Source organism: Phialemonium atrogriseum, assembly GCF_030411735.1.
Source record: "Phialemonium atrogriseum strain 8032-3 unplaced genomic scaffold QBC33scaffold_40, whole genome shotgun sequence".
Taxonomy (NCBI): Eukaryota; Fungi; Ascomycota; class Sordariomycetes; order Cephalothecales; family Cephalothecaceae; genus Phialemonium; species Phialemonium atrogriseum.
This window is the reverse complement of record NW_026848177.1, coordinates 25,750-52,002: the sequence shown is the minus strand read 5'-3', so window position 1 is coordinate 52,002 and position 26,253 is coordinate 25,750. Positions and strand designations below refer to the sequence as shown.

The 26,253-nt window shown below is 55.6% G+C and overlaps 14 protein-coding genes across 14 annotated transcripts; 6 read left to right on the top strand and 8 right to left on the bottom strand.

Annotated features, from left to right (window-relative positions):
* Positions 1-312: 312 nt before the first annotated feature.
* On the bottom strand, positions 313-1,726 carry QBC33DRAFT_281643 (uncharacterized protein). The gene is made up of 2 exons (XM_060423248.1): positions 1,723-1,726; positions 313-1,636 (listed from the first exon to the last, which is right to left on the bottom strand). The coding sequence occupies exon 2, from the start codon at positions 1,498-1,500 to the stop codon at positions 385-387; it is 1,116 nt and encodes a 371-aa protein (XP_060278715.1). The 5' UTR covers positions 1,501-1,636; positions 1,723-1,726; the 3' UTR covers positions 313-384.
* An 816-nt stretch (positions 1,727-2,542) lies between these two features.
* Positions 2,543-2,962, top strand: QBC33DRAFT_551709 (uncharacterized protein). Its single transcript, XM_060429215.1, has one exon. It carries the CDS (start codon positions 2,696-2,698, stop codon positions 2,921-2,923), a length of 228 nt encoding a protein of 75 aa, XP_060278714.1. The 5' UTR covers positions 2,543-2,695; the 3' UTR covers positions 2,924-2,962.
* QBC33DRAFT_281630 (uncharacterized protein) lies at positions 2,958-3,584 on the bottom strand. The gene is made up of 2 exons (XM_060423246.1): positions 3,400-3,584; positions 2,958-3,327 (listed from the first exon to the last, which is right to left on the bottom strand). Exons 1-2 carry the CDS (start codon positions 3,478-3,480, stop codon positions 2,992-2,994), a joined length of 417 nt encoding a protein of 138 aa, XP_060278713.1. The 5' UTR covers positions 3,481-3,584; the 3' UTR covers positions 2,958-2,991.
* A 1,285-nt stretch (positions 3,585-4,869) lies between these two features.
* Positions 4,870-6,852, top strand: QBC33DRAFT_551706 (uncharacterized protein). The gene is made up of 2 exons (XM_060429214.1): positions 4,870-5,023; positions 5,088-6,852. The coding sequence occupies exons 1-2, from the start codon at positions 4,957-4,959 to the stop codon at positions 6,668-6,670; spliced, it is 1,650 nt and encodes a 549-aa protein (XP_060278712.1). The 5' UTR covers positions 4,870-4,956; the 3' UTR covers positions 6,671-6,852.
* A 731-nt stretch (positions 6,853-7,583) lies between these two features.
* On the bottom strand, positions 7,584-9,056 carry QBC33DRAFT_551704 (PLC-like phosphodiesterase). The gene has a single exon (XM_060429213.1). The coding sequence runs from the start codon at positions 9,028-9,030 to the stop codon at positions 7,753-7,755; it is 1,278 nt and encodes a 425-aa protein (XP_060278711.1). The 5' UTR covers positions 9,031-9,056; the 3' UTR covers positions 7,584-7,752.
* A 214-nt stretch (positions 9,057-9,270) lies between these two features.
* Positions 9,271-9,641, bottom strand: QBC33DRAFT_551703 (uncharacterized protein). The gene has a single exon (XM_060429212.1). The coding sequence runs from the start codon at positions 9,518-9,520 to the stop codon at positions 9,308-9,310; it is 213 nt and encodes a 70-aa protein (XP_060278710.1). The 5' UTR covers positions 9,521-9,641; the 3' UTR covers positions 9,271-9,307.
* Positions 9,642-10,233: 592 nt separating this feature from the next.
* QBC33DRAFT_551702 (amino acid transporter) lies at positions 10,234-12,599 on the top strand. The gene has a single exon (XM_060429211.1). The coding sequence runs from the start codon at positions 10,379-10,381 to the stop codon at positions 12,152-12,154; it is 1,776 nt and encodes a 591-aa protein (XP_060278709.1). The 5' UTR covers positions 10,234-10,378; the 3' UTR covers positions 12,155-12,599.
* Positions 12,600-12,799: 200 nt separating this feature from the next.
* Positions 12,800-13,635, bottom strand: QBC33DRAFT_551701 (uncharacterized protein). The gene is made up of 3 exons (XM_060429210.1): positions 13,259-13,635; positions 13,052-13,186; positions 12,800-12,995 (listed from the first exon to the last, which is right to left on the bottom strand). The coding sequence occupies exons 1-3, from the start codon at positions 13,538-13,540 to the stop codon at positions 12,900-12,902; spliced, it is 513 nt and encodes a 170-aa protein (XP_060278708.1). The 5' UTR covers positions 13,541-13,635; the 3' UTR covers positions 12,800-12,899.
* Positions 13,636-14,681: 1,046 nt separating this feature from the next.
* On the top strand, positions 14,682-15,834 carry QBC33DRAFT_601322 (PLC-like phosphodiesterase). The gene has a single exon (XM_060432100.1). The coding sequence runs from the start codon at positions 14,726-14,728 to the stop codon at positions 15,686-15,688; it is 963 nt and encodes a 320-aa protein (XP_060278707.1). The 5' UTR covers positions 14,682-14,725; the 3' UTR covers positions 15,689-15,834.
* Positions 15,826-16,714, bottom strand: QBC33DRAFT_281559 (uncharacterized protein). Its single transcript, XM_060423245.1, has 2 exons — positions 16,130-16,714; positions 15,826-16,061 (listed from the first exon to the last, which is right to left on the bottom strand). Exons 1-2 carry the CDS (start codon positions 16,575-16,577, stop codon positions 15,958-15,960), a joined length of 552 nt encoding a protein of 183 aa, XP_060278706.1. The 5' UTR covers positions 16,578-16,714; the 3' UTR covers positions 15,826-15,957.
* A 321-nt stretch (positions 16,715-17,035) lies between these two features.
* On the top strand, positions 17,036-17,826 carry QBC33DRAFT_551699 (uncharacterized protein). Its single transcript, XM_060429209.1, has 2 exons — positions 17,036-17,247; positions 17,321-17,826. Exons 1-2 carry the CDS (start codon positions 17,223-17,225, stop codon positions 17,779-17,781), a joined length of 486 nt encoding a protein of 161 aa, XP_060278705.1. The 5' UTR covers positions 17,036-17,222; the 3' UTR covers positions 17,782-17,826.
* Positions 17,827-17,852: 26 nt separating this feature from the next.
* On the bottom strand, positions 17,853-19,624 carry QBC33DRAFT_519427 (proline-specific permease; the record flags this gene model as incomplete). The annotated part of the gene is made up of 2 exons (XM_060426290.1): positions 17,853-19,339; positions 19,471-19,624. 2 exons carry the CDS (start codon positions 19,622-19,624, stop codon positions 17,853-17,855), a joined length of 1,641 nt encoding a protein of 546 aa, XP_060278704.1.
* A 562-nt stretch (positions 19,625-20,186) lies between these two features.
* Positions 20,187-22,775, bottom strand: QBC33DRAFT_551693 (Alpha/Beta hydrolase protein). Its single transcript, XM_060429208.1, has one exon. The coding sequence runs from the start codon at positions 22,620-22,622 to the stop codon at positions 20,571-20,573; it is 2,052 nt and encodes a 683-aa protein (XP_060278703.1). The 5' UTR covers positions 22,623-22,775; the 3' UTR covers positions 20,187-20,570.
* Positions 22,776-23,866: 1,091 nt separating this feature from the next.
* Positions 23,867-25,604, top strand: QBC33DRAFT_281548 (uncharacterized protein). The gene has a single exon (XM_060423244.1). It carries the CDS (start codon positions 24,073-24,075, stop codon positions 25,471-25,473), a length of 1,401 nt encoding a protein of 466 aa, XP_060278702.1. The 5' UTR covers positions 23,867-24,072; the 3' UTR covers positions 25,474-25,604.
* The last annotated feature ends 649 nt before the right edge of the window (positions 25,605-26,253 follow it).

The window sequence follows — 26,253 nt, the reverse complement described above, 5'->3', positions numbered from 1 at the left end:
TGAGAAGATAACTATAAAAACATGGCTCCCTCCGCGGAGATATCCAACAACAGTTCCTGCATCGGGTGTCGGAGACAGAAATGTCGTGATTTGACACCATAGACGCACGGACGAATTGCCAGAGTATTTACAACGTCGCGGGGAGGAACTGGAGAGGTCCGCGGAAATGCAACTTGCAAAACTGTGTCGCCATCTGTCACTCCGCATTTCGTGCCTCGTGGTTTGTGAAGTTGCCATTGGCAGAATTGTTATCTTGGAACTATATCAAGGGCTGCTAAGGACGACGAACATGCTTCTAATCGAATAAGATTCCTGCTACATTCTTTTCGCCATCTTTGTCACATGTCTTGTTTACTCTGATTACCTTGGCCTATCAACGCTGGATTAAATAGCTGATGAAACGATTGCTCGATGCCAAAAAGGTACGAGCTTGGCTGAGATAGACGGGTAAAGTATAGCCCCGTAGCTGATTAGCTCCCCCCGAGCATAAACGGCGGCATCGTCGTCTTCGTCGTAGTCGCTGCTGCCTGCGTCGGTGCCAATCCCGGTGATAGAATATCCCCGTTCACTATACAACCCCCAATATTCACGGGCAGACGGAAGTCCACCTGACCCAGGATACAATCGGTCGTCGTCAAATAATGGCCAAGCCCGTTGCCTGTAGAGGCTCATAAGCCCACCGCAGTGCCAAGGCGAGTCGAAAGTCCATCTACTATCACGACCCAGCTCAAATCGAGAAGAAGGGCCGATGTCGGTGTATCGTACGATAGGACGCTTGTGCTTAACCTCTTTTTCGAAGTTTCGCATGAACTTCCGGAACGCCCTCCTGCGTGATGTGAGGGTGCTTGTGAGAAGGTCAAGGCCAGCCGTCGCCATCAACGACACAAGAGGTTTGCTCCAACCCGACCATCTCCCGACGTCATTCCAACCGGGACAATACCCGCCTTGGTCGGGAAATCCTCTGGCACCCAACAGACGCGCATTCTCAAATTCCGGGTATCTCCATGCTTCTGGAATGCAAAGGAGACGGGCCTTCCCGTGAATGGCGATCATGGTCCCGTACACGGTGAGGAGGTACTCGCGCACGCAGGCAAGTAGGTGTAGGTCGGGCAGTTGCGCCATCCTTCCCTTGCATTTGTCCAGGAAGCTCCAGTCCCAATGCAGGAATGGAGGAGGTTTGTTGTCTTTGTCCTCCTCTTCATCGGAAGAAGAGGACAGGTCGTCCTCCGTATCACCACTTTCGTCATATTCCCCACCATCGTCAGAGGAGGAGGGGAATGACGAGAAGTCCCCCCTATCGCCACATTGGTCATTTTCATCGTCAGAGGAGAGGGAGAAGAATGACGAGCAGTCCTCGTTATCGCCATGTTGGTCTTCTTCTTCATCGCTGTCAGAAGGAGGAGAACGGAATGTAGTCCTCACTAGCGCCATGTGGGTCATCTTCCTCATCGTCTTCGGAGGCGATTGGCGAGCAGTCCTCGCTAGCGCCATGTAGGTCATCTTCCTCGGCTAAGAATGACAAGCTGTCCTCACTATCACCACTTTCGTCATCTTCCTCATCCTTATGATCAACGCCGTGGCTGCGTTCCCGGACTGGGCCGTATACCTTGCAAAGGATTTCGTACAGAAGGAACGCCTGGAATATATTGCGCCACTCGTCGTCGGTTAATACGTCCATGTCAAACACACCCTCGTTCACCATGCGCGACGGGGATGGCTTACAATCCTCCGCCTCGGCAAAATCCCAAGAAACGTGATGGGCGCCATGCGCGAACTTAGGCAGCTGACGATAAACCCAAGGCAGATATCGGCTCGTGGCCTTGGAAAGGTAGTCCTCGACGTATAGAGAGATCCTCCGGCAGAGCGAATGAAGGACGTAGATGGTGGGGATATCAACTGGCCTGAATGGATCGGGCAGTTTGTTCGATGCCCACTGCTGGAGATGTCTATCGATAATGGCGGTTCTCTCGTCGTTGCTGCTGCCACTTTGCCCTTCCTCCGTCGTTGTCGGGAAGAGAATAACAGCCATCGCATCTTGGACAAGAGAGCCGTTACCGAGATCTCGTTCGACATAGTTAGCGAGTATCGAAAACTTGGACGTTTGTCGTTGGCGCAGCATGACCGGGGATGCACGAGTGAGAGCAACGAGGTCTCGGCGGGTGTGGAGCTGGAGGATAATCTCCAGACGGATTTCGGATGGGCATTTCTGGAATGGGTCCATCATTAGCCGTGTAATAAAGGTGAAGTGGATTGTTATTCTCCTTACTGCTTTTCCGGTACACGTGGTGTGCTTGGGTTTGTGAGCGGTGTGTGTGTGTGTGCGTGTGTGTTGGGGAGAAATGTCCAAGAGAGAGTCCAATGGTATTAATTGAGGTGGTGGTGGTGGTGTTGGATGCAGAGATGACATTTCCGCGTGTCGTGTCCCAACCGGAGAATTCGTTTTGTATCTGGCATTAGGGTTCACGGCGTGACTCATCGGTGAGTTGCATTAAGTTTGAGTTTGAGTTTGAGCTTGCGCATACCATGACATCGGAATTGAGAGTCTGAGGTTACTGAGATCCAACTGGCAGCGGGTGCTACCAACTGCACAAACCTGAACGGCGTCCACGAGTCGAGCGGGGCTATGGGACTTAGATGAGAAGGCGAGCAGCGAGCCTTGTTTCCTATCACTTTAAGCATTGTCTGGCCGCAGGCTATGGCCACCGCAAATGACATGGTGGCAGACATGATGTCCATCGCCGGAAACATTGAAGCCACTCCGGCGAAGTTTCACAATCTTAGATTCCGGCCCTCAAGCGAAGAGGCCGCCCGGCTTCATGAGCTCGCTGCCGAAATCCTCACGCCGGCGCAAACTCTCCAGGAAACAAACGCTCACAGAATGCGCAACAGGATAGGCACCCGAGGTCTATCAGAAGTCAAATGAGCACAACTTTGTCACGCGAAGCTGCATTCGAATACGCACATAACATTTGGATTGGAATTATCGTGGGGTTAGTCCCCCCGTTTCGTGACGAGGTTCACATCAACGTACATAGCTTCAAATCGACATCCAGCAGGTATCATCCCTATATAGGCGCCCTTGCCTCTGACTTTCTCCCAGACGGTGGCATTTTTCGTCACCTTGTGCTTGTTCTGCTTGTCCCTGTCCCCGTGCTTGTCGTCCTCGTCTTTCTTCAGCACACGTATGCGTATGCACCCGAAGCCTTCGAGTCCAGCTTGTGGTCTAAAGACGATGACACGATCGGTCGGGTGGGCTTTGAAAAGCTCGATTATGACGGGTGAGAAGCCAGAGACGTCACATTGTGACGCCGAGAAGCCATCACCAAACTTTGGCAGCACATATGTCAGCATTGGCACAAAACAGGCTCCGATGCGCGGTAAGGGATACGGGGTCCGTACCTCGTGGGTGACGTGCTTTAACAATTCGTCGTCGTCGGCTGCCTTGTCGACCGGAAGTGCCACGTAACGCGGCGTGGTCATTAATCATGCCTTTCGACGAGCGCAAGAATAGCCAACTTAAGAAACAGTGGGATCGGGCGTGGAAGCAATTAGAATGCGGCAAGAAGGTGGGCGACGCGAGAGGGCGGGAGTTGTGGTAGTTATGTAGTTACCGGCAAGGTAGCGAAGGACACACTTGGGCAATTCCGCCCTACCTCTCCTGCCTCAGCACAACCCCGCACCACCGAGCCTTACCGAGACTCACCTCCCCTTACCTTAGCGAGTTCGGCATCCTTCCAGGCTCCCTCGCAGCCCAGATCTCTCCATCGGATGTCGGGGTCCACGTTAATGTCCATCGACGAATCGCCACAGTAGACATGGTGCCAGTCAGCACCGCCGGAGTCTTCATTATCCGGGTCGTACTTGACGACGAACCGCGCCAGGTCGACGGCCCATTCGGTCGAACCGCCGAAGTTGTCGCTCTTGTACTTCGCCACGCGCTTGCTCAGCGTCGCCGAGTTCATGTACGAAACTCAGTTATCGCCTTAGACGAGAGTGTCGGACTCGGCTGTCCTCGTCGTAGTACGAGGTCACCCCGCTGCCGTCCCGCTTGCCGCTGCCGGATGCGAGGCCCATGATGTCGTTGAGCTCCGCATTCGAGATGTAGCCGGCCTCCCCGGTGACATTTACCGGGCGTGGCACCGGACTTGGGCCCGGTGAACTTACACTGTTGGCCATGTCGGCGATGGGGACGTCTCTGGCTTCTCACCCGTCATAATCGAGCTTTTCAAAGCCCTAAAACCGGCCCAAAACCTAAAGCTAATCTCGCAAGAGCTGCCGATCACGCCGATCACCCTCAAGGTACCGCCCCACCAAAGTTGTAACTGCAACGCTCCAGATGAAGCGTTCCTGGAAGCGGGACCAGGATAAAAAACAGGGATCTTCACGTGATCACAGAGTGCACAGGCCCCACGTTTTACCCCTTTTTTTCCTTCCCTTTTCCACGCAGCCAGGTTCCACCTTTCACTAGCCCCGTCTTCCCGGGCCGCGCACTCGGAGATCCAGGACCGGGACGGGACAGGGAGGGCTGTGGGGGAGTTTGAGCCCTATTGCTATTCCCAGAAGCTTCGGGCTGCCAAGGTCTTCTCCCGTGGCCTTGGCAAGTATCATTTGCCTGTCACTTCAAGGTAAACCCTGCAATATCGAGAGACATCATATTGACCCTTACAGTCTCAGGCTCTCTCCCCTTCCCATGTTCGAGTTGTACGCAAACAGCACCAAATTTCGAATTTGCTGACACACGAGTCTAGATCGCGCGCTATTGATCGCGAACCCCTGCTGGCAGCCCGTAGTGAGTTTAGCGGTGGTCTTGGCTGCTGACAGCCACCCCGTGATCCGTGCGTGTAAAACATGGACCAATTTCCCTGGACCTTCAAACCCAGTTCTCTCGAATCTGGGTGCACTTTGTGATACGACTCTGAGGGGTCAAGGTTTGAGGCCGTCAGTGCCATCGCGAGCATGCCACGCCGTCCATTCTTAACGGCAGTCTTGCTGGTCTCCCAGTTTCTTGGTTCTGTCGCAGCAGGTACAGTCCATTCAGTACCTCATTTTCCAGCCAAAACATGGTGACTGACGCTGTCTTTCTACAGGATGCAGCTCCCCTGGCTATTCCATCTCCTCCCCCGCCGGCAGCGATGACATCTCCAGCTGCACGACCTTTGACGGCTCCATCTCCCTCCTCTTCGGCGACAAGCCCTCGGCATGGCAATCCTCCAACGCCGTCGTCGATCTGGGCGACATCGTAACCATCACGGGCGACCTTGTCATCTACGCTGACTCCCGTCCTCAGCGGACCACCGTCATCGCCTCGAAGCTCAAGGCCATCAAAGGTGGGATCACCATCCAGAATATCGATTCCACCGGCACGGTTCGAAGCCTCAGCATCTCGTTTCCGAGCCTGGAATCCGTGGGTCGTGGATATGCCATCACCGGCGGGATCAGCGAGGTGGCGATCCAACATTCCGACAAGCTCACTGTTGGAAAGTTGTTCCAGGCGTGGGGTACCGACGTGGACGAATTCCACGTTGGAGGGTTGGTCACCATGGACGGGCAATTGACGATCAATACAAACCCCAGCATGAAGACACTGGATATCGGGGATCTTGTCACGGTGACCAGCTTCCTCCGGATACAACAGAATGACGTTTTATCGTCCGTATCTCTCAACTCGTTGCAGACCGTGGGGGCAGACCTGACCTTTGACGGAAATCCCAAACTGGTGGAGCTGGAACTGCCAGCCCTCCAATTCGCCGAGACTCTCTCCTTCGCTTCGAACGGGCAGAAATTCGCCGTCTCGCTACCGCAGCTTTCCTCCCTCGGCAAGCCGAACACGACCAGCACGTCCACCATCCAAGACATTGACGAGATAGACCTGCCGTCTCTCCGGAACGTGACGGGCGATCTCGCCTTCCAGTCCACCTCGCTCACCGACCTGACCATCCCGATCCTGACGCATGCGGTCGGCAGCATCACCGTGGAGGACAACTCCGCCATGACGACGCTCGCCTTCCCCCGACTGCGCTCGATGAAGAACATATTCATCTCCGGCAACGACGGGCTGAACAACTTCACGGCCAACGCGTTGGCAACCGCCGGAACAATATCCATTAAGGGGCCGGCGCTGACGAACGTCGAGTTCTTCGGCTTGAAGGAGGTGACGTCGGACTTCAAGATCGTGGGGGCCGCCTCGATGGATTGCTCCTGGTTCGACCAGAACATCAAGCCGATCGTCAAGGGGAGCTTCTCCTGCGTCGGAAACCACGCCCAGCCGGCAACGGAGAGGAAGCCGAGCACCGGGGGGATTGAGAATACCGACGGGGAGCCGCCGCGAAGCGATCCCACGGCGGAGGCCGGAAAGGCGGCGAGCGGTCTTTCCCGGGGGGCCAAGGCTGGAATTGGCATCGGCGCAGCTGCTGGTGTCGTCATCCTTGTGGGCTTGGCTGCGTTCCTATTCTTTGCCATTCGGAAGAAGAGGCGGCTACCGAAGGAGCACCGAAATGACGTGCAAGGTTACCCTCCGAAGGGAGACACGGACACGGACGGTTCGGAGGTGTTCGACGGGAGGCTGAGGATGGGGGTGCACACGACGATCAGGGCTGTCCCCTCGCGTGATAAGGGGAGCCCCGAGTTGCCAATGCTTGAGTTTAACAAGTCTCTAGGCTTGGACAAGTAGAAGGGCCGCGAAGAAGGACACGGGGTTGCGATTAGGGATTATCATGATGCATTATGGGTTGTAGGTTCTGACAACCACGGGGCGCTACCCTGAGCGTATAGTTAATTACTTATTTAATGGTTTTTCTCCAATTCTTGACCACTACGTTTCGACGCAAAGGGTTCTTCTTCATTGACATCTACTTCTATGATGCAATCTAATCGGAACACGAGCCGAGGTCCTGATGTGATTTCTCAGGGTACCGCAGTTTCGCTAACCATTATCGCTGCACATGTGGATTTCTCGGTTGAAACCAATACCAACACACATCTGATGCAGTGTGGCGCCTCTCGCTGTACCCAGGAAGTGACACCATGACTCTGCACGGGCTACCCCCTTTACCCCTTTTTCCCCCTTTCGCAACATGACGGGATGGTGGGAAGCGTAAGCAACGGCAGCAGGCCTTTATTAATACGCGTCCTGTTTGTAGCTGTTCTCCCTAGTAAGGTCAACAACTGATGGAGAACTGCGGGATCCCAAATTTGGCCGTGAGTCTCTCACAGCAACGGAGGTACAGAGAGGACAGAGTCGGAACGGTCTGACTCCTCGAGGCCGTTCTCTACCGCCGAAGACAAAGCCATCGCGGCATCTACTTCCATAACCAGTTCACAAGGGCGACATGTTGCCCGCAGCGAATGCCCCTTGATCCCAGAGGCCTACGTCGGGATCGTCGAGTGTAAGGGTTGTATGGACCTCGATAGGAGACGATGGCACAGAGAGGAGGGAGAAACCTCAAACTGGCACTTCGCGAGTAGCCCCGGTGGCATTATTACTCGTCCCTGAGCAACAGCCACCCGACTCTGACATACTTTGAGCTAACTCCTCCGAAGGAAGTCGATCAAGAGCGCCGAGACCTCGTGCCAGTAGGGGGGACGTATGCTTCATGAGTATTACCTGTTTGACGGATAATTTATGTAGCTTATGGACGTTGTCTCAATGTCTAACAAACATGCTTCTCTAGTTTAGAAATGAAGTTCAACCCGAGCAAACACATCCTCCAGTCAACCACAACGACAAGCCATGCCATGCACCCTTATCCCTCTCTACGGGAAGAGACCGAAGCAGTTGGCATAGTAGGTCACAGTAGCCGACCAATCCGAGAAGATTCCAAGCACACCAACGTCCTGTGCCAAGGCGTGGACCAGGTTATACACATCACCATCGTTGTTCGTAACATTGGCGATGGAGGTGAAGTAGAATCCACCCTTGGACCCGTCGCCAAGGAAGCCAGACCGCTCCAGCGACCACGTAATAAGCTTGAAACCCAGCCTCTTTGCCTCAATGGTATACTTGGAAGGCACAATCTTGCCAGCCTCATCCAGCGCGACAAGGTAGTACAGCGGCGGAGCCATGATGTTCACGCCGGCGGCCCGGTAGCCGCTCAGGTTCGCAACGGCCTTCTCAAAGGTCGCAGGGGTGTCGCCGCTCTCGTCGAGCAGGACGGCCTGCTTGGCAAACTCGGGCTCGTGCTCGAGCCAGTACAGGACGTCGTCGTACAGGAAACTCTGCGGCCAGACGCGGCTAAAGTCGATGCCCGCCTCCCGGTACTCGTCGACGAACTGCTGGGCGTACTTCTCCTGCGTGTAGTCGCCGTCAAAGGGCATGGCGAAGGGCGCGGTCTTCAGCTCGGGCGTGAATTTCAGGCCCAGGGAGTCGACGAGCTTGATCCACTCCTTGTGCGTCATCACCTTGCCGCAGGTGGCGTACAGGTCGGTGCGGTACGCAGGGGTGCCGTGTAGGAAGTCCTGCGGCGTGGTGGCGCTTGGGTTGTAGCCGTCCATCTTGCTGCAGAGGGACTTGAACTCGGCCACGGTGATGTCACTGGTGCAGCAAGTCGCGCTGGCCTTGGTGCCGGCCTTGGGATCTGCGGGCTTGAAGGGTTTGGTGCACTTGGCGTTCAGCTCCGGGATGGTGACGATGTTCGTCGTGGTGTGGAGATCACAGATGTCGTGCCGGCACACAAGCTCCCTGTCAGACGTGAAGGCCACGTCACACTCGAGGATACCGGCGCCCATCCGGGCTCCGGCAAGCTGCGATTCCAGCGTCTCCTCCGGGATGAGCATGGTGCCGCCGCCGCGGTGGCCAATGCTGAAGGCGGTGGGCTTCATCTCCAGCTCCGAGCAGGACGCCAGCTTGTTCTTCAGCGGACCGGGATCCATGTCGTTGACCAGGAAGTAGGGCCGCGGGCCGAGCTGGACGCTGGTGATCGGCTGCAGTCCACCGCAGGACTTGCCGGCGGGTGCGGCATTAACCTTTGGCCCAAGGGCCAGAAGCCCGGCCAGGGCAAGCGAGACGGCGGACATGGCAGGCATTGCAGGCATGGCAAATCGAGGTGCGTACACCTCACTTGGTTTGGTCTTCTCGGAGATGACTCGTCTTCTATGAAGGGCAACGGAAAGAGCAGCAGCTGAGACTTCTAGGAATGCTACGTCTCATCTTATACATGAAGATCCATCCTACCCCTCATACACAGCAAGCTAATCCTTGTAGCTCTACTGAGCTGTTGACAGGGGTTTGGAGAGCTCTAGCTAGCAATGTTAGGGTAGAGCTGCTTTTTTTTCTAGAAGGCAGGTGCTGCGTGGTCATCAATCCAATCGATCACCACCTTACTATCATGCCCGCCTCTTTATCCATGTCCTCGACCAACATCATTAGCGGCCAGGAGCTATGCCCCATGAGAAATGAACAAGATATATGGGACGCACGTGTTGTCAAGCAATGCGGCCCAATGGTTGTCATCCCTAGAATTGCCAAGACGTGGTTCTGATATAGCCAAATGCCAAGGAGGCTTGTCCAGCATCCCTGCCTCATCTTGGCGGCGTGCACTAACGGCTGCCACTCATTGGTAAAACCGTTGGTAACGTTGCGAAACGATATTCATCACGTGAAACAAATGACCATTGTCTATCTTCGCGGCGCGTGGATTGTAGGTGGGAATCTGTCTGAGGGGATGCGCATATTTATTTTTATTTTGGGGACTCTCCATACCTACGTATAGGTAGGCACGCTCGGCACGGTAGTTACCCCTGATGCAAGGAGCTGGACTGCCAGGGTACAACTGTTACGGACCGAAAGAAACTCTGCCACCTGGTTTAACGAGCGCCAACAATTGTAGCTGGCGACAGCAACATCAACAGAGCTATCAAGTGGCGGCAATGGCAACAGAACTGGTGTAGGGACAATTACAAGCGATATAAATAGCGTTAGCTGGCAACGGTGCCCGCTATTAACAATGGCGCTGGCGATGGCAGAGGTACTAGTTTGGATCCTGGCGGCCCACAAGACCATCTGCCAAATTCTTCGGCACCTGGTGCAAAGCCCCACTAAAAATGAGCGTGCAACCTCGGGATTCGCCGGTCGTCACCTGATCCGCTTATCTTATCTATGGGGCGCCAATGGGGGGGGTCTAGCGTCAAGATGGAAAATACGTTTGGTCTCACCTGATTATTACGCAGGTCTAAGTATCTTTCATCCTGCCCCACATAAACTTGTTCTCGATGACGACGGGACACACCCGCTGTACCCGTGCCTGAAAGAAAAAAAGGCACTTCGCTGTCAGCCCGACTTCTACCTCAAAAGGAAGAAACGAAGGAGAAACCTCGCAGACATTTCCACTCCTTCGACTCCAGGTCTAATGACGTCATTCTCACCCTCCAATTGGAGCTGACAATGTCGTCGACACCTCAAAGAAGTGATGAGCGGCAGACAGCCATCGTTGCCGAACACCTGCATGCGGGATACGGCACGGCTTTTGACGCCGGTGAAGATGCCGGTGGGTCGGGTTTGGAGACCCAGTCGGCCCATTCCGCTCCGCCGGTGACCGCGGGCGTGACCGGGGAGGGGGAGGAACAGCAGGAATCCTCGCTCAGGCTGCCCGGCGGGGACATACACCGAGGCCTCTACAAAATCAAGGCGGCCCCCATACAAAGGTCCAAGACCTTTTCCCATCCACCAAGACAGGACTCCGAGGCTACGGATGACGACGGCATGCTTCACCCTGAGGAGATGCTACAACCTCAGGGCTTCCGACGGCAATTTGTCATGCAGAAACATCGTGTACAAGGCGGCAGGAACCTACCCATTACCAGGAACTTCATCGAGTTCCTCGACCTGTACGGTTCCTTTGCTGGCGAGGACCTGGCTGAGTCGGACGAGGAAGCCCTTGAGTTTGAGGAGGAGGAAGAGGAGCAGGAGGCAGGCACGGCTCCAACCGAGACACGGCCGCTTCTTGGCCGCCGTAGACCGTCGACGCGGCCCCCCAAAAAAGGCGACTCCGGCATGGTCAATACCTTCTTCACGACGGTCAAGGCCTTCATCGGCACGGGCATCATGTTTCTGCCCAAGGCGTTCAAGAACGGCGGCATTCTGTTCTCATCGCTGGCCATGCTCTCCGTCGCCGCCATCTCCATGCTCGCCTTCCACCTGCTGCTTGCGTGCAGGGCGCGCTATGGCGGGGGCTACGGCGACATCGGAAGGGAGATCGCCGGTCCCAGGATGCGTGCCCTGATCTTGGGGTCCATCACGCTGTCGCAGCTGGGATTCGTCTGCACTGGTTTGGTCTTCGTTGCCGACAACTGGCACTCCTTCCTGCAGGCCGTCACCAACGGAGCCAGCCCTGTCGGCGTCATTCCCCTCATCGCCGTGCAAGCCGCCGTCATCATCCCGCTCTCCTTCATCCGCAACATCTCCAAGCTGGGCCCGGCCGCGCTGATCGCCGACGTGTTCATCGTCATCGGCCTCGTGTACATCTACTACTACGACATCGTGGCACTCTCCAGCCGCGGGATGCACCCCTCGGTCGAGCTCTTCAACCCCGACGCCTACACCATGACCATCGGGGCCTCCATCTTCACCTTTGAGGGCATCGGCCTCGTGCTGCCGATCCAGTCCTCGATGCGGAACCCCGAGCGGTTCGAGCCGCTCCTGGGCGTGGTCATGCTCATCATCACCGTCATCTTCACGTCGATCGGCGCGCTCTGCTACGCCACCTTCGGCTCGGACACGCAGATCGAAGTCATCGACAACTTCCCGCAGGACAGCCGGCTGGTCAACGCCGTGCAGGTCATGTACGCGCTGGCGGTGCTGGTGGGCAACCCGGTGCAGCTGTTCCCGGCCATGCGCATCCTCGAGCACCGCTTCTTCGGCGACCGCTCGGGCAAGAAGGACCTGCTGACCAAGTGGAAGAAGAACGCCTTCCGGTCCGCCCTCGTCGCCGTGTGCGTCGCCATCTCCATCGCCGGGTCGGCGAACCTGGACCGCTTCGTCGCCCTCATCGGGTCGCTTGCTTGCGTGCCATTGGTCTACATCTACCCGCCGTACCTGCACTACAAGGGCGTCGCCACGTCGAGGGCGGCCAAGATTGGGGACCTGGCTTTCATGACTCTCGGGGCAGTGGGAATGGTCTACACTACTACCATCACTGTGGTCAACAGTTTTTTGCACTAGGTTGGACGTTGGCGGAGCACGGCAGAGTACTTGCTTGGGTCAGACAGTCTAAATTTCTGGCAATCGGCCAACCTCAAGCCATGTGCAATAACATAAAAGACATGTTGCTTGCCTGCCTAGCAAGTGGCAAGCATCTGTCTACTTTCACTTAACCACAGGTTAACAAGCCATTGATTTGCGCAGTTCAGGACGGTTCAATGGCTGACTCAGCGATGGACAGTATAGGCATCTAATAACTGACGCTGTCTTGGTCGCTGAGGCGGTAATTACGTACAGTTATTTGGGTGCTTACCTAGGTAGCTTTAGTTGAGCACTAGATGGATATTTCAGACACAGAGATGCTGGCCACGCTCGGTGCAACATTGACTCCAAAGCATAAAAAAGGCCTTTGTTTCTGCTGCAGGCTTATGGACTTTTTACAGCCAAGAAAAAAGAGAGAAAAAAAAAAAACGTACAACACCAGGGATTCGCTGGTCGTCACCGACCCAACTACTAGTCTGGCCCTCATTGGCTTATCTATGGGAGAGCGGACGGGATCCCGAGTTTTCCAATGGGTATGGTCGTACGTGGTAGATGACTCGATAAAATTGGTATATACACTCTTCTTTCTGCCAAATCCAGAACCCCATCCCGCCCCATCAGGCCCGGGCAAGTCCACGGCGCCTCGCTGTGGCCCTCTCCACGAGGCCGCAACGGAAAGGCGCATGCTTCCGAGGGTGGCAACAGACGGCGGTGGTGTAGTGAATCAAGAGCCGGACGGCTCAGACCCTTGGTGATAAATGTCTAGCTCGACGGTAGACGAGGTGAGGTAGGCCCTCTTATCGGCCACGGACGGTTTAACCTACAAATATCAGTACACCAGATTCGCATTTCGTGCCGTTACACGTCGCTACCTACAACGAGAAAGAATTTCTCCCCGCTCTGGGAGAATTTCCATGTGATTTGCCCCTCCGAGAATCCACTTGGAGGGCCGTCATAGCAAGACTTCGCGAGTGCCGGATTAATATTGGTGCTGGAAGGGACGAGTCCAACCTGTTTAAGTTTTTAGTTAGCAATATTTTCCAAATAGGAGAATCTCCGGACTTGTATTGTACGTGTACATACCCAGCAATGATTGTTAGTCCCACTCAATGCCGGCATGGTGATGTATATGACAAGTGTCTGCGTCGGATCCGGCGTGGCATAGGCCACCAGTCCAAACAGGCCGTCGGTGCCTCCGACCTTCTCCAGGACGCCGCCGTCGCCGGTCGAGTGAGCTAGGACCGTCTTCGGCTGCTGTTGTACGTCGCCATCCCCGTCGTAGAAGGTGGCACCCAACGGTTTGAGATCATTGTCGGTGTTGTTCGTTATATTGATAGTCATGGCATACACAGTACTGTTCGCCATTATTACTGTCTTTACAGGCTCGTTGGAATGGCTGGTTGGCGAGGAGGCACACTCAAGATGCTCAAGATGGTAAGATGACGAGTCGTGAAGAACTGATGCTTACTCGGGGCAGAAACGGCATCGAGGCCGACATTGCATACTTATAGTCGCTTTGTCATGCTTTACGTTCTGCGGAGGAGACTCTCCCCATACCTCTGGCATGGTTGCTTGAACTTTGGCTGGTCAAGCTTCCATTCACAACAAGAACCTCCTCCACTCTGGATCATCTCAGCCGGCCATGACTTGTCACGAGTCACAATCCAGCCGGGCCCATTGAAGCAGCTACGATCAGAAACGGTTTAGCAACGTCGTAAAAATTGTCAATATACGGCCCGGCCACCGTCAGAAGCGGGCCAATTATTGACAATCTGATTAAGATCCATTTGCCCCCCTCGGTTGGAGCGGAGAGTCCGTCCTATCACTGCCCCTGCTGTTGAATTATTCGCGCAAGGGTCCAACCCAAAAACAGCATAGCCCTTCTCCCAAACACCTAACGGCAACGGCTGAGGAATCCATGTTCATCCTAGCAGATGCATGCGCAGCGTATGTGTGCGGCCCGGCCCTCAAGTAGGAGATCCGGCAGCCGGTCTAGAACGTCGCACCGCCGATCCTGTGAGCATGTCCCCACACATCACCGCCACTGCGCCCCAGGCATGTACTACATCCAGCGTAGTAGTACTAGTAAGTATTGTACACATCTTTCTGTATTTGGAATATTTCGCCAGCCACAGTCAGAAGCAGGACTCACGAGCTCTTTCCATCAGTCTGCACCTAGTAATAGTTCACATAATTAGTCCTGGAAACTATTGCTTCGCTCGGTCTATCTCAGCTGATAAATCCCTACCTTACCGTGCCACCTGACCCCCTGGAAAGATGCCAATGGCAAGTTCTGGAATAACGAACCTCAGCCGCAGGAAACCAGGGCCGGCAAGTGGACAGTATAGGACTACAGGGTTGGGAAAATCCAAGTCTATGTGCAGCCAACCAATGCCTCTAACCTCGGTCGGCGGCCGTCTTACTGTCGAACTTCTTTCAGGCATAAATGATATAAATGCCGCGTTCCTCAGGGACATGCAGTGATGGACTGCTGACTCCCAAGCATAGACTCTCTGATGTCACCGTTGTCTCCGGTATCCAAATCACAAGATGCCTTCCAAGGTTCCCCTCTCATCATGGATGGCACATGTAGCCAATCCCAACGTTCTTGTATCACATCTGTCTATCCCCGGAACCCACGATAGCTGTTCAAAGTCGGTCGTCCCGTTTGTGGGCACGCAGTCTCTCACGGTTTCCGAGCAAGCAGAGCAAGGAATTCGATTTTTCGACTTGCGGGTCAATCTGACGGCGAAAAAGAACCCAGTCCTGGTGCACGGTGACTACCCTCTCGGTCTAGGGCTGGTTGACGTCCTCCAAAGCCTGTACGACTTCCTTGACAACCATCCCAAGGAAGGACTCGTCATTCAATTCAAACGAGATGGCTCTCTGCCCGCCAAATGGACCCCTTTCGACTTCAGCAACGTCATTTTCTCGGTTATCGCCTCGAACCCCAGTCGGTGGCGTTTGGAGACCGACATCCCGAAGCTCAGCGACTTGCAAGGGCGGATTCAGCTTGTACGGCGCTTTGAGTTGTTCCCACCGCAGCCACTCAACAGCGCAGGTCTTGACGTCCAGGACTGGAAGGACAACTGGGACATACCCTTTCCCATCGCCGCCACGCCCGGAAGCCCAGTGCCCAACGTCCGCGTCCAGGACAAATACGACTTTGCCTATGCACGTGGGGGCCCGTGGAAGACCATTCCGATCAAGTTCGATCTAGTCAAGAGCCTGATGCAGGAGGCCGCGTCGAATCAGAAGCCCGACGTGTGGTATTTCAACTACTCGAGTGCCGTCACCTTCACATTGGCCGAGCCATGGGAGTTTGCACAGGGATTCTATGACGACGACAGGTCCAAGTATTGCAAAGGGGTTAATACGTACATGCAAGAGTTTCTGACGGCGCAGGTGCAACCGCTTGCTCGCTATGGCGTGCTTATGATGGACTACCCGACCGATTCGCGTTCGACCAATCTCGTTCGCGCCATCATTGAGAGTAATGACTTGATACCTTAGGTACATGACAGCGCAAGACTCTGTCCTACTCTTAGGATATAAACACCATGTGCAGCACAGATGATCAGAGGAGGAGAATTTGGAAATTGAGAACGCTGTGGCGGAAATGATTCGATGGGTCTTTAAGGAGCTCGCAGGTAGTAGCTAGGCCGCCATTCACAGTGACCCCAGGGGCAAAACGACACTCCTCATATCTCTGGCCGAAGCAATTCGACCCTCACCCATCCGATGACCGGCATACTATCCTCCTCTTCGTAACCGACAAGACCTTATGCACGACCCCATATCATCCCGAGCCGCTGGAAGAAGGAAAAGAGCGAGCCTTTCGGAACCAAGCCGCGGTATGTGGACTGCCAGAGGGCGGCAAAGCTTGCTGCTGATGGTTAGCCGGTGACCAAAAGCCAAGCCATCGTGTTCTTGGGGGGGGGGGGGGACACAAACCCTCGACCGGCCCAAGCTCGCCGAACCCAAGAGCCTCGACCGCCCAGGGCGCCAGCAAAGCCAGAACCCCAATGGCGACGATGGTGACGAAGACCGGGTGTTCCCGCGCAAAGTCGAAGAGCTCTTCCGCGGCGCACTGCGCCGTCTCGATGGCCTCTCGCAAGACGGTGTTCATTGACATGGCCTGATACGCCTTGATGGTTTCCTCGATGCCCCGCAGAACGGCCTTCGCAAGGGCCTCGGTCCAGCTATTGGTACGAACAACCTCATCGAGCCGGAGCCGCAGCTCCTGTCCTGGCTTCTCGGCGGTGCAGAGGACGTCGACGATCTTGGTCGCCTGCCGCTCGATCTCATGTGACGGTTGGTTGCTGGCGGAGGAGGGAATCCAGCTTGGCGCGGGCTTGGTGTTCCGCCTAGCGAGAAAGGAAAAGCACCCGAAGCACTGCATCGCGATATTTTCTAGTTACGTGTTCTCGGTGTTGTGAAGAAGGAGTGGTGTGTGAAGAGTCATGACACGACGAGGCTTTATAGAAGCAGAGTGTCACAACCTGTTGAAAGTGGTGGCGTATCATGCCCCCCTTCCCCCCCTCCCGGCCGCGGAAGGTTATAGTCCCCGATTGGCCGAATGGCACAGTCATCGGATTGAGGCCCATTTTCGTGTATTTTGACACACTGAGTTACTCAATTTGATTACCGTTCTTGGTATAAGTACATTGCTTCCAGCATGACCCAAACAGGGCGAACATGGATGCCAACAGGCACTCCGACGGGATCAGCTAATCACGGCGGGCGTGTCTACCAATCACAAACTGGGGGGTTCAAACAGACAAGATGTGTCCAGGGTTTGATTCGCACCCACGTGTCAGATCAAAATGCTTTGCCCAGATCTTCTTGCTCAGTGAGTGGGTGGTGCTGCTGCTGCTTCCCCGCTCACGCAGCCAAAGCTCTTCTACCCCTCCCCTCGTCAACTCCCCCGTAGCAATATTTCATTTTCTTCAATCTCTCTTCATCTATCCAGCCCATTGCAACTGGCCCCAGAGAAATCAATAGACTCTCTGTTTGACCATCTCGTGTCTCGCAGGAGGTTCACGGAATGTCGGAAAACACGGGACAGGGCGGTGTGTTACTCTTTTGAGATGGTCGCATCTAAGTACAGCAAAGAGCTCATCTCTAACAAAGCCATCAATCTAGGAGCCACCAACCCTACCCTGCCCAGGGACGGAATGCGGGGAAGAACGGACGCGGTGCAGATGATAGTACCCGGCGACCCAATGGCTGACTGCACCATGCGCATATATCTGGGGAGCCCCACAGTGCCGGGTCTCATACGCGACATGACTGGAGCCGAGTTGGGGGTGACGGATGGGGTGCAACACGTCGTACTGCCAAACGGCAGTCACTTGGTGCCCGGCCCATCTTTACACATCGGCGGTTTTACTGAGGAGGGCATTGACCGGGCTTTGCCTCCAGGCACCGAGATGGCTGCCGCCCTCAGAACAGGCAATACGTACAGGAAAGAAAAGGCAGGGGAGTGGGTTCCGCGTTCATGCGTGTCATTCCTGGTCCCTGCTGATCCGGGTGCCGGTGTCGTGCTTGAGCTGACCATCGGTCGCGAGTTGGGTAACAAGATCCGCGACAAATTGTATATGTAATGATGTGGTCTTCTCCTAGGTCAGCTAAACCTGCCTACTCTACAAGGCAAAACTATAGCATCCAAACTCCCCTACGCAACCCAGAACCAAGCCTTCTCAGCCCAATTCCTCGGCTCGCGAATCTCATCCGACGCCTCAAGCTCGTCCATCTCGCGCTTCCCCGTGATGACGTCGACGTCCGGGGTGCGGATGCACAGCCGTGTTCGGAACCAGATCTTGTGGCCGAGATAGAGGGCGAGGAAGACGGGCAGGGTGATGTACGCGGCCACGAAGTCGGCGACGTCCCAGTTGTGGCCCATGAAGATCTGGAAGCCGTTGGTGATGGTCAGGAGCGAGATGACCAGCAGGGCCGCCCAGGTGGCGTACGGCTGCAGGGCGGTGCGGTAGGGCAGTGTCGTGAGCATGTCGTTGTGCTCCATGGCGCGCCGGAAGCGCAGGTACGTGATCATGACGACAATCCAGGCGATGAAGCCCGAGATGGTCGAGATATTGACGAACCAGTTGAACACGGTGGCGCCTGTGTTGGAGACGTTGAGGAAGGCCAGTAAGCCGAATGCCCAGGTGAAGAGGACGGCAGCGTAGGGGACGCCGTGCCGGTTCGTGACGCGGAACCATGAGGGGGCTTGGCCGTTGAGCGCCATCGAGTAGAGCACGCGGCTGCCCGAGTAGAGGAACGAGTTGCCGGCGGACCAGGCTGACGTGAGGATGGCCGCGTTGATGATGTGGTTCAGGACGGGGATGCCAACGTTCTGGATGCCGATGACGAAGGGCGAGGCGCTGGCGTCGGACGCGCCCAGAAGCTGCTTGTCGGAGGAAGGGACAAGGATGCCGATGAGGAGGGAGGAGATGCCGTAGAAGATGGCGAGGCGCCAGACGAACCGGCGGGCGGCCTTGGGAACGTTGCGCCGTGGGGCGACCGTCTCACCGGCAGCGATGGCGATCAGCTCGGGGGAGGTGATGAAGGCGAAGCCTGCTGCGATAAAAGCGTGCCAGTAGCCGAGGAAGCGACCGGTGGTGCCCGGGGCGTTGTACTGGACAAACGCGCCAGGAGTCTTCCAGTAGTGAAACCCGAGGACGTGGTGCTGGTTGGGACCGCCACCGAAGAAGATGACGACGCCGAGGATGATGAGGCCACAAATAGTAATCAGCTTGATGCTCGCGAACCAGAACTCGGCCTCACCGAAGAAGCCGACCGCGATGATATTGAGCAGCAGATTGACGATCAGGACGATGGCAATCCACAGGGCAATATTGACAGGCGGGTTCCAATACTCGATGACGAGGCCAGCAGCAGTGGCCTCGGCGCCGACGAGCATGCTGTAGGCGTACCAATAGTTCCAGCCGGAGGCGAAGGCCAGGCTAGGGTCGACGAAACGGGCGACAAAATAGGGGACGGTGATGCCGCGCATGGGCAGGTAGACGACCATCTCGGCCAGATTGTTCATGACGACCCAGACTATCATTATCATGGAGAGGTAGGCCATAAAAAGCGGCGCGGGACCGGTGGCGGCGAGGATGGAGCCCGAGCCGACGAAGAGACCGGTTCCTATGGCACCGCCTGTGAATTTGAAGATGCATCATTGTCAGCCATCGACTCGACTCTTGTCTCTGCGTGAATTGCGATGTCTGTGTGTGTGTGTGTGTGTGTGTGCTCGAAATACAATAGTGAAAACGAGTGGCAGAACCTACCAAGGGCCAAGAACTGAATGTGCCTGCTCTTAAGACCTCGCTGCAGCTGGTCGTGCTGGGTGGCGAGGTTGAACTTGGAGTTCTCGGCGGGCCGGCTAACCTCGGGGTCGAGGGTGCCGCCGTCGTCAACATGCTGGTGGGTTTCCTTTTCCATGACAGAATCATTCAGCGATTGGCAGTGCGGTTTCTTTTTTTTTCGTCGGTGAATTGGACTGGTCAACAACCCTGCCTTCGACGAAAAGAGGGGAAAAGGGACGGGAAAAAAAAGGACAAGATCATCGTGCAGATGGCGACCCGATGATCTTATGTGCAAATCGGGGCATCGTATTTATTGCGGCCAGCCTTCTACGTCAGAGCACCGAGTGACCGGGATTTGGAGAACAGGGGCGAGAGTCATTCTGCAGCACCTGCTAGTTTGGGACAGATTTGTGGGGACACGGTAAGCCTGGGGGCAAGGTGCGGGGGATGGGTCGATCGTCACAAACTTAATTCGCTGCATTTTGCCCCGTAACATGCTAGGGCTAAGGCTGAGAAGCACCTCGGTCGCCGTTTTCAGTAACAAGTCCTTGAAAAGCTAAGTTAAACCTGCAATATCTACCCGATAACAAAAATTGTGGCACGTTATCTCCTCGGGACGTCATCTTTGAAGTTGGGGCAACCCTAACAATTGTAAGGTGTATCACAAAGCTGTCGCTAATTAAAGGAGAGTTACTGGTGCCAAAGAAAGAAGCGTTATCATTGTCGTCGCTGTCGCCAAAACTTACAGCAACGATATATATCTGTCTCGTTCCGCTAGCATTGCGCAAAGGGCTGAATAGTAAGCCGGGTCCTTGGCATCGTCAACGGCGTCCGTGGAGGGCATTAGCGGCGGCGGGTTTCCCTGTTAATTACCTGTCAGGTGAGACAGTGAGGAAGCTAAGGATGCCAAGAGGCCTTACCCGACGGATGCGTTAGACTCTAACTTAACAACTTTTTAGGCCTTAACCATAAAATATGCGAACCCGGCATCAATTATTAGTCCAGGTAGACCATAATTAAGCCAATACAGAATATCGTTATCGACGCAGCGACGCATGCTAGGTAAACATAAGGGACTGTATCTACAGCCTTGGCAACAACAGCCTTGGGTTCCACATCATCACCTCCTGGATATGCTCCTGCCACGCCTTGACGGGATCCCACTCCTCCGCCCCAAAAATGGTCGTCTCATTTGCGCCCACGCCATATCGGTACGGCTTCTCGTTGGCATAGCACGCAATTTCGGGCTCATCGGGCAGCTCGCCATGGAGAATAAACCGCCTCGCAATCTCATCGGTGCAGTCCGACTCGTCCCGGGACGAGTGCCCGTACCCGTGGTGCGCGATCAGTCTCGCGTTGGGTCCCATCTCCGCGGCCAGGCGGCGGCCGTTGCGCAGCGGCGTGGCCGGGTCGTACGTCTCGGCGATCAGCAGCACGGGGTGGCGGAGCGTCTTGTCTAGGTCGCCGCGGTACACCTCGGCGGGGGCGGCCCAGTACGTGTCGAAGTGCCGGCAGGGAAGCACGTCGTAGAATCGCGAGTTGCCCGAGATCCACGACCGCGCCGTCATGTTGGCCCAGAGGGAGTCCCACCACACGAGGCCGTCCGCCGGCTGCGGCGCGTCGTACGAGTCCGCGCAGATCACCAGCGAGCCGAGCTCGTGGGAGCTGGGCGGCTTGGGGGACGGCGAGGCCGGCAGGGAAGGATTGTATGCCCAGATTTGGCCCTCCAAGAACGCCGCGGCGAGGGTGGAGTTGCCGTCTTCCAGCTCGTAGAGCATCTGTGCGAGGGCTGGCCAGCTTCTGGCATTATACATCGAGGAGTACATGGCCGCCACCAGTGCCGAGTATGTCACTAGAGAGGGGCCGCTGGATTCGGTATAGCCGGGGATCGGTCGGACGACAAGCGAGTTGGTCAGCGACGCCATGCGATCCTCCAGATCCTCCAGGCTGACGGGTTTTCCGTCTTTCGACCTGGCCAACGCACAGTGTGCCGGCCCGGCGTTGAGGCACTCGCCCAGAAACCCGTCACGCCAGGCGTCTGTAGCATTATCCAATGCCGTCCAGCCGAATCCACCCAGGAGCCGGTGGTCGCGAACGTACTCAGTCCCGTCCAGGATAAGCCGCCCCACACTGCCGGGGAACATGCTGGCGTAGGTCTGACCGATGCCCGTGCCGTAGCTGACTAGATACCCCGTGAGCTCCTCCTCCCCCAGCGCCGTCCGGATCTCCTCCATGTCGCGGGCCACAAACGCGGTGCTGACGAACCGCGCAAGGTCGCCGTGCCTCTCGCGGCAGGCCCGGAAGGTCGCGTTGTTCATGGCGTCGGCGAGCTCGAGGTGCGCGGCGGGAGACGGCGACACCTCGCGGTACCGGGCCGTGAGCAGGGCCCAGCGGTCCCGGTCGGCGTCGTAGGGGAAGCAGGAGATGGAAGGCAGCGAGATGTTCACGCCGCGCGGATCCCATCCTAGCACGTCGAAGGTGCCGTTGCTCAGGCGTTCCGTCACGTTCTCTGCGGCTCTCCAGACATACGACGTGCCGCTGCCGCCGGGGCCGCCCGGCTCAATCACGATGGTGCGCTCGCTCTTCTTCTCCCCTGCTTCCTCCGGGTTGGGTTCGAGGCCGGAGACTTGGAATTTGGTCACGGCCAGGCGCACAATTCGGCTGTCGGACTCGTTGGTATAGTCTAGGGGCACGTCGAGGTAGCCGCATAGATAGATGCCGCGGCCCGAGTACAGGTCATCATTATCCGATGCATCCTTGTCTGCAACGTTCCGTCCCCAGCTCCAATGCTCCGGATTGGGATCGAAGAGCCCGCTCCAGGTCTTGTCTGCGCTGGAGTCGTCGAGTGCCGGGGGTAGAGAAGCGTTGGTGCACGGGATGAAATGGAAGGGGTCGTTTGGACGCGGAAACTGGCCGTACGGGGAGCATTGCAGAGGCTGTGAAAGTGGTAGATGGTCGTGGCCAGGCGGGCCTGGGCCATTGCACCATATATGCTTCAAGTCCACGGTGCGGTGAGCGAGACCAGCTAGTCCAACGAAGCCAAGAAGGGCGGCTGCTTTGGCGATTGGCGTATTGCGCCGTCGTGGTGGCGTGGCCCTGGCCCCCGCAAATTGGGGTTCCTTTTCCATGACCATTGACGATTGGTAGGTTCTGCTGACCTGTATCCGTAAAGACAATAATATGCGCCAGCGGTTCTTGGAGCGCTTGCTTCTGTGACTGACCGAGGAATGATGCGGGGGCGGTGGCCAGGTGATAGATAAGCACGTCGGCCACTGGTACGGATGTACGCCGTTGCTTATTCCCGACCCGCGCCCCCTCTCCACCTTTTCCCGGTATCGGCGGAGGGTTAGGGTTTCTGACCATCGAACGACGGGCCGCCTTTACACCGGTATTTCCGTTGGCTGGCACCGGTTTCCGCCTTGTTACCGCGCCCGGCCGCATCATCTAAGGATCGAAGTCTCTGTCGAAGTTTTGGCCGGTTTTCCGCCCATTAAGGGATGGTGCAATGAATTGCAGTAACCAGAACAGCACCAGCACTTATGGCAACGCCGTCTACGCCCATTCCGACTTTCTCTCCGAAGTGGATAGCGGGCGCGTCGCCTCACCAGTCACTTCACTGACGGCCCCAGGTTCTCCACCTTCGCTGGGTGTCTTTGGCATGAGGTTGCTTGCAATGTGCAATCAGCAAACATTTCAATGTCATGATTCAGGACCCGTGCTTGGCTGGTTGTAGTCCGCCACGGCCACGGAGGTCAGGGGCTCGGAGCGCCCTACATTTGAGTTGGAAGACAAGCTTCAATGCAGCGAGGAACTTGGGTATAATTAGCCTTTGCACTCCAACTAGTTGACACGTTCCTTTGAGATATTCTTTCATGCCCCCTGCTCCCCCCAGCACGTTTTTTCCTTCGGCGCCTGGCCTGGAGCGCCACGCGTATTCGAAACGCGATAGCCTTTATAGCTCGGCGATTTCGAAGCGCGGCGGGGTGCTGCGGGGCTTCTTGGTGGGCTCGGAGCCTGATGGGGTTTTGCCGGCGGTTGGTTCCTTGCGCTTGGGGCCGTTGCCCTTAACCTTGCCCTTACCCTTGGCCGTGGCCGTGTCCTTGCCCTTGGACGCGGCCAATCTCTACCAACTCCATAACACCAAGGACTAAAAAGCAACAATTCAACAAATGCTGGCAGACAAATACACATTGATCCCTAATGCAAAGGCGTCTTATGGATCCCCGAGGAATAAATATTGCCCGGCTGTGTGTTACTTGATACGTCATACAGTACACCTAAGGGGTTTGAACAAATCAAGGCGCTCACCAAGCTGCATGATTCTGCACATTTGGACGCCACCAACGAAGCTGACGCCCAACAGTGTGCTTTGGGCATAAAAATGTTAAGAGTCCCACTTTGAGTATAAATTAAATGCCTCAATCATGGGGCAGCAATTCCTCGCATCCTCTGCTCGTTAGATGCCAGCTCGTGACAGTGGTCATCGAGCCCCTCTCTCGCTCGTCTTCGCCTCGTTGTTACTCTTTACGCCCGCTCGCTACCCCAACCTAAGCTGCTGCCAGGTTTACCAGGCAAACACCATCCATGATGAGTAGCGAACCGACCGAGACCTGCATGTTCTTCGTGGATGACTCCAACATATGGATCGAGGCCCAAAAGTTCGCCGCCTCGGGCAACAGCCACATGCCCAAACTGACAGACAGCGACCGCGACCCGCGTCTCAGAATTGATGTCGGGAAATTGGTCGACACGCTCCGCAACGACCGCATCCAAGGTCCTTCGTTTCTCTATGGCTCTCGCCCACCGCCCAACGATTCAGTGTGGAAAGCGTTTGAGAAGTACAAGTTCAAGACCAAGATCTACGATCGCGCCCACGGTAAAGAGAAAGAGGTGGATAATTCCATGGCAACGGATCTGAGCTCTCAAGCCACCGAACTCAGCATCAGGGCCGAGTATGAATTGGGGGCCAAACAGCGGAAAGCCAATACGACGTTTGTCGCCATCACCGGAGACCGCGACATGCTCCCGCCAATCAAGAAAGTGCTGGAATCTAACATCCGAGTGGAGCTCTGGGCCTGGGAGTCGGGAATGTCTACCGAGTACTTGAAGCTGTGTCACCACAACGGTCTGCTAACGGTAAACTTTCTGAACTGGATATTCGACAAGATTTCCTTCACGAATTTCGCCTCTACCCGACGGAGCAAGACCGGGCTGGTTGAGCCTAACCAAACGATCGTGCTCTGCGAGTTTGCTGATCCGAGCGGGGATGACCTCGAATCTTCGGTCTGCGAGCAGCTCATTCAGTTGGGCCGCTTGTTCTACATCACTCGATCCAAAACGGAAACGGAGATGTTTGTGGAGTTTCCGAGGGTTGAGAACATTGAGGCTATGATCTTCAAGGCACGAGAGCGGTTCAAGGAAATGTTGACGGTGCTGTCATGGCCCGAATACGCAAGCCGTTTCAATAAGGACCGCCCCGCCAAGGTCGAAACTATCAATATGTATGCGCCATTGACGGATGATAATGGCCAATACTCCACCTCTGCCATGGCGAAAGAAGAAAACGATCCCGTCGAACGCAAAGTCAAGCCATCATTCAGCACCGCAGAACCTGGGAGTGGACACAGGCAAAATGAAGAGATGCAAGGTCTCAACGACCCCGACGACAACGACGGCTGGCAAACGGTGTCTCGATCCGATAGGGGAAAAGATCATCGTCACGCCTTACGCCAAACGCAGCGATGTCCTTATCGCATCCGCTGCAAGAAAAGAGGCGAGTGTGGTTACCGCCATAGTTACGAGGAGCTGGACCTGTTTCGGGACAATCCAAATCAGGATTTCGGGCTGTGGAAAACGAGGAAGTGCGATCTCTCCTACTGGCACCGCGGGAAACAATGTCGGTTTGCCCATACGCAGGACGAAGCATGGTGCCCTCGGTGCCGTGATGAGGGCCACTATACTGAAGAGTGCCGGTATAGAAGTTAGAACTTTGTAGGTAGTGTGTCAGGGATTAAAGCCGCCTAACCGGCTTGGTCGGGGAGATCTAGGTTATGTTCTACGGCCTACCTAGACAGTTTTCGGCTTGCAGTTCAATCTCGGAAGAAACTAGTTTTTGTGGCTATCAGTTTAGTTTTTGTTCTCTCTTGAAGGGGGCTTCAATTTCAGTTATTTCTTCTATTTTGCTGAATGCCTTTGTTGGCACGGTTACGGAGGCACTTGAAAATCCTGCACTAATAAAGTCACAGCATGAGAAAATCTGCGTTGAGCGTAGCCTTGGAGATTGCGAGATCAGTGTCCGTTGCCCTGCTCCGGGTCGAACGTGGCCCACATGGTGTCGGCTTACTTCTTGGCGTTGGAGGTGGACGGAAAGCCGCCCTGCGTGTAGGTGGCGCAGCCGATCTACAGGAGAATAGTCTTGCCGTACTGGGACTGGCAGGTCTTGATGTCCTCCCTGATTTATAGCTAGCGTGAATTTGGCTATTAGGTGCTTCAATGGAAGATGTAGCTTAGAATAGAGGCTGCCCGTGATTACTTTCCCATAACAAGATGCTAGAGAATGACAGGCGGTTATTAATGCCTATCAAATCACGGATCGCATTATGGGTGATTCGACTCTAAGGGTCTGTCTTCCCGGGCGGGTTATCTAGAAACGTCCGGGTCATGCCAGTCGTCCCCGTTAAACCGTGTTTCATGTGTTTTGGCTTCCCCTCCTCCTGATCATATTTACAACTCCCCCCTATAGCCCATTATCACTGTTCCATCACC

Bases quoted from the DNA above. Each gene is read 5' to 3' on its own strand.
- QBC33DRAFT_281630 (XM_060423246.1), bottom strand. From the start codon at position 3,480: ATGACCACGCCGCGTTACGTGGCACTTCCGGTCGACAAGGCAGCCGAC. The intron at 3,328-3,399 runs GTACGGACCCCG...GTGCTGCCAAAG, and splicing joins TAAAGCACGTCACCCACGAG to TTTGGTGATGGCTTCTCGGC.
- QBC33DRAFT_281548 (XM_060423244.1), top strand. From the start codon at position 24,073: ATGATGAGTAGCGAACCGACCGAGACCTGCATGTTCTTCGTGGATGAC.
- QBC33DRAFT_601322 (XM_060432100.1), top strand. From the start codon at position 14,726: ATGCCTTCCAAGGTTCCCCTCTCATCATGGATGGCACATGTAGCCAAT.
- QBC33DRAFT_551693 (XM_060429208.1), bottom strand. From the start codon at position 22,622: ATGGTCATGGAAAAGGAACCCCAATTTGCGGGGGCCAGGGCCACGCCA.
- QBC33DRAFT_551701 (XM_060429210.1), bottom strand. From the start codon at position 13,540: ATGGCGAACAGTACTGTGTATGCCATGACTATCAATATAACGAACAAC. The intron at 13,187-13,258 runs GTATGTACACGT...AAACTTAAACAG, and splicing joins GGACTAACAATCATTGCTGG to GTTGGACTCGTCCCTTCCAG. The intron at 12,996-13,051 runs GTAGGTAGCGAC...TGATATTTGTAG, and splicing joins GGGAGAAATTCTTTCTCGTT to GTTAAACCGTCCGTGGCCGA.
- QBC33DRAFT_551704 (XM_060429213.1), bottom strand. From the start codon at position 9,030: ATGCCTGCAATGCCTGCCATGTCCGCCGTCTCGCTTGCCCTGGCCGGG.
- QBC33DRAFT_551702 (XM_060429211.1), top strand. From the start codon at position 10,379: ATGTCGTCGACACCTCAAAGAAGTGATGAGCGGCAGACAGCCATCGTT.
- QBC33DRAFT_551699 (XM_060429209.1), top strand. From the start codon at position 17,223: ATGTCGGAAAACACGGGACAGGGCG. The intron at 17,248-17,320 runs GTGTGTTACTCT...CCATCAATCTAG, and splicing joins GGAAAACACGGGACAGGGCG to GAGCCACCAACCCTACCCTG.
- QBC33DRAFT_281559 (XM_060423245.1), bottom strand. From the start codon at position 16,577: ATGCAGTGCTTCGGGTGCTTTTCCTTTCTCGCTAGGCGGAACACCAAG. The intron at 16,062-16,129 runs GTTTGTGTCCCC...AACCATCAGCAG, and splicing joins CGAGCTTGGGCCGGTCGAGG to CAAGCTTTGCCGCCCTCTGG.
- QBC33DRAFT_551703 (XM_060429212.1), bottom strand. From the start codon at position 9,520: ATGAGGCAGGGATGCTGGACAAGCCTCCTTGGCATTTGGCTATATCAG.
- QBC33DRAFT_281643 (XM_060423248.1), bottom strand. From the start codon at position 1,500: ATGACCTACATGGCGCTAGCGAGGACTGCTCGCCAATCGCCTCCGAAG.
- QBC33DRAFT_551709 (XM_060429215.1), top strand. From the start codon at position 2,696: ATGGCCACCGCAAATGACATGGTGGCAGACATGATGTCCATCGCCGGA.
- QBC33DRAFT_551706 (XM_060429214.1), top strand. From the start codon at position 4,957: ATGCCACGCCGTCCATTCTTAACGGCAGTCTTGCTGGTCTCCCAGTTT. The intron at 5,024-5,087 runs GTACAGTCCATT...GTCTTTCTACAG, and splicing joins TCTTGGTTCTGTCGCAGCAG to GATGCAGCTCCCCTGGCTAT.